Source organism: Borostomias antarcticus (assembly GCF_949987555.1).
Source record: "Borostomias antarcticus genome assembly, chromosome: 11".
Classification (NCBI taxonomy): domain Eukaryota; kingdom Metazoa; phylum Chordata; class Actinopteri; order Stomiiformes; family Stomiidae; genus Borostomias; species Borostomias antarcticus.
In genome coordinates this window covers 15,581,743-15,589,016 of record NC_140244.1, presented here as the reverse complement: position 1 = coordinate 15,589,016, position 7,274 = coordinate 15,581,743, and the positions used below count along the sequence as shown (strand labels likewise).

The following is a 7,274-nucleotide window of genomic DNA, read 5'->3' as shown; positions in this document are numbered from 1 at the left end:
CGTCATCTTGATGTAATTTTGCTTGCTGGGAGAGGTTTGTTTTCTTGGTCTTTCCAGTGTTTGTGTCAGGGGCAAGCAAAGCCAGTTCAGTGATTTTAATGCAAACAGAAAGTTATCATAAGTCCATGCCGGCAGGCAGGTAAATATGGGTAATCCAGATAATAGGAAAATAGTGAAACCAACAACATTCAAGCTCAATCAGCAGAAGGTGCTGTATAATCCATAGTGTTGAAACCAAGGGGAACAAACACGTTTGAAGGGACAATGATCCAACAAAGGAAGAACATAAAGCCAGACTGGGGAAAGGAGGTGCAGGTGGGGCTGAACATGACGAGGGACAAGTGTAGATCACACAGACACACAATGGCAGGGAGTGAAGGGTTAACAGACAAGAGGAAGCAACAGACACACAGACACCAAGGCAGGGAACAGGTCAGTGGGATCAGGGTGGGACGTGACCATATGTCTCTCCATTTCCTCCTCCTTCTCCCCCGGGTGGAAGCCATCCTGAGAATGGGACATGAGCCAAACGGGTCTCTTACCAAAAGGAAGTTGTTGTTTTGTGGGATATCAATAGTTAAGCGGTTGTTTCTAGATTTCTGGGACAACAATCATCTAAATATCCTGAGGCAATATATGCAGCTCCAGAAAGAGCTTTTTCAGTGCAGCAGTGTTTCCTGTGGACCACATCCCTTCCCTGCAGACGCGTGTTAGGGTTAGACGGCTTAGATGTTCCAGGAGATCATAATCGTTAGGATCAGATGCTTTATTCTTCCCTCCCCCTTCCCTCTCACCCCTCCTCCATCTGAGCCAGCCCCCCCCCCCCCCCCCCTCCTGCACTGAGAGCAACAGGTCTCCACTCTGCTTGGAAAATTGCTCAAATCAAATTGCTGCCTGAGGAAGAGTTTGTTAGGCAACTGGAGACGTGCTGCAAGTGGTCTACATGTAGTCTACTAGTCAAGCCTGTGTAAAAGCCTACATAGAACGCGGTACCTAAGGGTGCGTATTTTAGACAAAATAATTGTTTTTGCATTATACAGAAGCTTCCCATTTTATTGGACTCTTGCCTTTTTGAGGACCCTATCGTCCACTTTTTTGTGTGGTATCAAATCAAATTCTAACAGCTTTTGCAGGACTGAGTGACTTAATCAAAAACTATAGACGCTGCCAGAAACAACAATCAGCCGTCAAGGATGATTCGAACTTTAATAAAACAAGCAAGAACGCACCCGGGTGTAAGTACTGTACATTAACCTGACAATTTGTCACAACTTACAGCATTCTTTATAGATTTAAATGTGTAAAGGCTACTGTAATTTTAATAAATTGTTGCAAGGCTATTTTTCAATTCAGATTATAGTTTTTTATTCAGATGATTGCTCAGAATAGGTTTTGTCTGTTTATTTGTGTTTTCAACAACAACAGATCACAGAGACATCAGTTCCCCAGTGAAACTGAGTTAAAGTAGAGGTACAAGTGCTACTCTTGCAGGTTCAGCATTTGGACAGTGCCATAATACAGTCGGCATGCATCTGTGGAGAGGACAAAATCATCCTCCATAGTGCGACACTGACGTCGTAACCTGTAATCATTCTGGGTAGGGGAAAAAATGCTGCACTGCTGGTTATGCAATCATAACCTTAATCATTAACCAATCTTAATAATTTTGGATGGCGATAAGACACCCTTTTGTAGCAACAATGGTAACAGGTGAATCCACTTCTCTTAATGTATGTGGATATTTGAAATGTTGCAGGCTACACGTCAAGTTATAACAAGAAACACTGTCAGATTATTTTTTGTGTGGTGATAATCTCGAACTGTGGCAAACACTGGTACATCTAGTGTGAAGAACGAACCAACGAACGGACACGAACCAATCTAACCCTAACCCTCTCTCAACTAACGACTCATCATCTAACTAATTTTTCTGTCACTCAGCCTAGCAGGAGAAAGACAGACAGACTGTCAGCAGAAAAGTAGACAGACTGCAGGTCAAAGGCAGACAGACAGTGACACCGTGTCAGCAGAGGCCATCAGCTCCAATGATAGGTCAAAAACAATATCACTAATAATTATAGCCTACAGGTCAGGTGTGTTGTGACAAACATCTTTAGCTGCTAACTGCCCTACAGTAAGTGTTTTAAGCTTGAACCTTCACATACATTTCTCTCTCTCTCCCCCCCCCCCCCCCCTCCTCCACACCTCTCTCTCTCCCTGTATTTCTTTCTCTCAGCTCATCCCTCAGTTCTTCTTCATCTGTTTGGGGATGGGTGGAGCCTCGCTGTATTTGTTCCGTCTGGCGAAGGGACCCTACGTCATGTAAGGCTCTACTGCACTCCTCTTCTTCATCTCTCCATCCCTCCCTTCCTGTTCTGTCAGAACTTCTGGCCCTAGATTAGACAGACACTGCGCTGGCAGCGTGTCGTTCTCTCACCCTGGGAGCTCCACATACACGTGTTGAAGATGGTTCCTAGTTCATACTCTTCCCACTTCAACTCCACCTACATTATAAAACCTCCCTGAGGTTCAGTCTGAAGATGATTGGCGGCTCCTGAGTTGTACTGAGGCGCCAGGTTGCTCATGACTACAGACGTGCAGACGTAAAGAACGGTCTGGGTTGATCTCCCTTCACACTAACACAATGTCCTTTCATCTCTCTCTCTCTCCTCTCTCTCTCCTCTCTGTCTCTCTCCTCTCTCTCTCTCTCTCTCTCCTCTCTCTCTCTCTCTCCTCTCCCCCAGTTGGAACAAGACCACCCATCCTGAGCCCTGGAATGAGCTTGATCCCACTTACCAGTACAAGGTTGTGAAAATATCCATAACAACACACCACACACACACACACGCATACACACAAACACACACACACACACACACACACACACACACACACACACACACACACACACACACACACACCCATAACTCACACAACACCCACGCACAAACACACACGCATACATACATACATACCCATAACACCAGCACAATACCCACGCATACATGCACATAACACTAGCACAACACCCACGCATACATACACACGCACGCACATGCACGCACACGCACACACACACACACAGACACACACAGCAGTGCTTTATGGATGGTAATAAGGAAATAAAGGAAGGTGAGAAAAGCTAACCCCGGTCTTCATGTTGTCCCTTCCCAGATGGTGGCTGTTTCCACCGACTACAAGAGCCTGAAGAAGGAGGGGCCAAACTTCTAGATGCTTTCTGCTCTACAGAAACTGACCCAGGGCCAGTTCTACACTCTCCCTGTATGACTCAAGTTATAACTGGTGGAGGAACACACTGATCCTTTGCCTAGGGATAAGCTCCAGCAGCACCTGGACCTCTAGTCTCTGGGTGTTGTGCACGTATATGTACTGAAGTAGTAGCCTTTAGTGTTACAGATAATAATAGATAGATTACATTGTTTTGTGTCACTTATGCTGTCTAAATCTGTCTAAATAAAATGGTTTCCTCTGGCTTCCTCTGAGTGCCTGACTCATCTGTCCTGTCGAATGTAGCCATGTTTACCTACAGTGATGGGACTTGGTGTGTTAGTGTTGGAGATGTCATGTGTTAGCCTGAGCAGCCTGAGCTCACAGCCGCCCTGCCTCCTGCACAGATCCAGGCCAGAGATAGCGCTGCTATGGCTTTCATCTCCCGGACCAGCAGCTGGCTCTGGAACAACAGACCTGTCATCCTGAGGTGTGACAGCAGCACGTACGTGTACACAGCACCACTGGGCCCTCTGAAAACACCTGCTGTTCTGCTGCCTGTCAGGGCTACTGCCTCTCAGGACTACTGACTCTCAGGACTACTGCCTCTCAGGGCTACTGCCTCTCAGGGCTATCGCCTATCAGGACTACTGCCTCTCAGGACTACTGCCTCTCAGGGCTACTGCCTCTCAGGGCTATCGCCTGTCAGGACTACTGCCTCTCAGGGCTACTGCCTCTCAGGGACATGAGACGTGACATGAGAAATCCAATGTAATCTTCCCAGTGTGACGTATGCCACACACACACACAATTAATAATACAGTAAATTAATCAATAGGATGAGCATCCCAAAGATGAAACACTCAACAACTAGAGGTCAGAGCATGAATATCTTGGTGCTACCATCGATCATAAGCTCATCCCTTTAAGACCAATGGTGAGCTGATACTCGCCAAGTGCCAACAACACCGGTTCTTCCTCAGGAAGATGAGGAAACTCTGTGTCCAGCCATCTGTCCTGCATGCTTTCTACAAAGCCTTTGTGGAATCCATACTGGCCTTCAACATCACAGCATGGTTTGGAGTGATGAGCGCTATTAACCTGAACCCCCCTAAATAGGACTGTAAAGATCAGCAGTAAGATCATCAGGCAGGAACAGCAGCCACTGAGCAGCGTCCATGAGAGACGGACAGTGAAGAAGCCCTCACAAATAACTGAAGATGCCACACACATCTTCCATAACTACTACAACCTCTTGCCCTCTGGACGCAGGTACAGGTCCCTGCCCCTCAGAACCAGGAAGGTCACATCTAGTTTTGTACCTTCCTCTACTGAACTCTTAACCACCAACCACCACCTCATCAAGATCCGGGGTGGATGAGAGTTTGTGGATCTTGATTATGCATGCAAGGCGTCTCTCCCTATTTCTCCTTTGGAGAAGCCTCTCTCGGCCTTCGCTCTGGACGGCCACCTCATGGGCCCTGTCACCTACCGAACACAGCCCCTTACCCTCAGTCTCGGGGAACCATGTGGAGACCATCTGCCCCTATGTCATTCACTCCCCTGACACCCCGTTCATCCTGGTCAGACCCTGGCTAGAGCTCCACACCCCCCACATCTGTTAGAGTTCAGGGCGCATTCTCAGCTGGAGCACCACCTGCCATGCCCGCTGTCTCCGGGCTGCCCAGACCTCCTCCCAGGTTGAACATCCCAGTCCCGCTAAAAACATCTTAGGCTATTGACATGTTGGCTAACAACATGCTAGCTATCGCTCACTGTTTTGGCTAGCCATCTGTAGCTAGCTTATGCTACTAGACTATATTTTCATTACTCACAGCGTAGAAAAGACACCAAATAATTATGGCTAATACAAATAAAAGTGGGACAAACAAAATATTAAGTAATCTAATGATTACAGTAACCTAATCATTGACTAATATAATGTCCCATTGACTTTCATTGTAGCCCAGTGAGAGCCTGCATAAAAACTGCAGCTAGTTCAATACTGGAACGATCAGTGAAATTATGGTCTTGTAGTGAGCACTAAGATACATAATTCCCCTTAGTGAGTTAGGAACTGTTTTTGTTGTGCTGCTGTTTCCTCACGTTATTTTTAGTGTGTGTCACTCTGGTTTTGTCTTTGAATAAATGACACACGTTGGTGTAGCCGCCTGAGAGAAGTCGTTCGACTCATCCATTTCAGAGCTCCTCTACAGTCTCTATGTTTCAGGTTCATGGTAGACAGACCACAGATAGGGCTAAATATCCAAAATAGCACACTACCCTTTTAAGAGGGAGGATCCTGGAAGTACTTCTTGAACAGGTGAATATAGAGCCTGTGGCAAAAGATGGGCAGCGACTCTGCTGTCCTGATGTCAGTGGGCAGTTCAATCCACCACCTTGGGGCCAGGACAGAAAAGAACCGTGACCATGTCGAATGGCCGCAGGGGCCTTGGAGTGATGGGCCAACCAGTTGTCCTGAGGTAGAAGAGCGTAGTGGTCGAGAGGGGGTGAAGGGCTTGACCATGGCCTGGAGGTAGGAGGGAGTTCCTTTCATTGCCCTGTAGGCTAATACTGTACCAGAGTTTTAAACTGTATGCAAGCTGCTACTGGGAGCTAGTGTAGATAACCGATCCAGAATCCCAGGGGAACGGGCATCTGTGCTTGTTTTGATTTTACAACTATTTACCATCTCTACAAACTAGCCAGCTAATGTTACCGTCTGTAAATGTGCCTAGTGCTGGTGCTGCCTAATGTAGCCATATTTTGGCATAACTAGTTTAGTGCCACATAGCTAGCTAACATTGAATCCCTTGCGCTTGAAACTTCCATACTGTGCCGAGGAGTGTGGACTGGAGATTCTGGGTGTCCAGGAACAACGGAGAGTACACCGGAGCTCAGACCCAATCATGTACAACAAAGTGGGAAGGAGCTCGTTCATCACCTCGACTGCATGGCGCAATGAGGCCAAGGCAGCGACAGGTGGTGTGGGACTAATGCTGAGCTCCCGGGCACGTAATAATGCTGAGCTCTCCTCCGGGCTCAAAAGCACACCAAAAGGATCCTTATAGCCGAGTTTGACCGACGGCAACCCGGTCACTACTATCATGGCTGTGTACTCACCCAGCAACGAGGCTCCAGTCGAGGAACTGGCTGCTAACACCCTGTTCCAGAAAAGAAGAGGAAATAGTTGGACCTTCCAGGACCGGGCTTCTGGTATGTATAGACAGTTAGACTACATACAGTACTGGTAAGGTGTGAGTGAAGAAAATCAGTCAAAAATGCAGAGCCTTACAGAACGTTCAGCACTGTGGCCTCAGACGACTGAGTGGTTTCCATAAGCTTGAGGGTCCCCAAGCTAAACCTGAAGACCTGGCATGACTGGAAGACTTTTTCAGTAAGACCAAACCAGCAGGCCAGATACACAGTGGAGGTGAGAAATCGCTTCCAACTGCTGTACGTGGAGCAAGGTCCTAATGCATTGTACAATCGGTTTGTAGCAGCACATGTGGAGGCAACCAGGGAGTGTGCGTCAGTGGTGGATCGCACCAGAGCTTCTCCAAAGTGTACGCATCCAGAGGTTGTAGTGGCACAGAAAAGAGTTGAGAAGGCTCGCCGATGTCTTGGCCAAGAGAAGACTACAGGGAGCTGGTTGGCAAGTGAATGAGACAAAGCAACAGCTCTTCGACACCTATGATAAGACCAGAGAGGAGGAGCAGATGGAAAAGGTGCGCAGGGTGGAGGCAGCCTGAGGGAAGCCACGATACAGTGAGGCCTGGAAGGTCATTAACAAGATGAGTGGAAGGAAGAGGGCAAAGGAAGGCCAAGTTGCAGGCAACAGCCCAGTGGAGAGGGTGAACACTGGTTCGCTCACTTCAGGAACCTCCTAGGCACCCACCCGACAGTGGAGGAAGCAGAGGGGGAGATACCTGCGGTCCTCGAAAATCTCAATATCGACAATGGCTCCTTTACAGCTGCGGAGCTCGACAGGGTGAAATCGACTCTGAAGCAAGGAAAGAGTGCTGGGCCAGACGGCATTCCCCCAG

General features: G+C 47.8%; 1 protein-coding gene across 1 annotated transcript; it reads left to right on the top strand.

Annotated features, from left to right (window-relative positions):
- Positions 1-264: 264 nt before the first annotated feature.
- Positions 265-3,231, top strand: ndufa4l2a (NDUFA4 mitochondrial complex associated like 2a; the record flags this gene model as incomplete). Its single annotated transcript, XM_084446095.1, has 4 exons — positions 265-315; positions 2,237-2,322; positions 2,745-2,805; positions 3,175-3,231. The coding sequence occupies 4 exons, from the start codon at positions 265-267 to the stop codon at positions 3,229-3,231; spliced, it is 255 nt and encodes an 84-aa protein (XP_084302221.1).
- Positions 3,232-7,274: the final 4,043 nt, after the last annotated feature.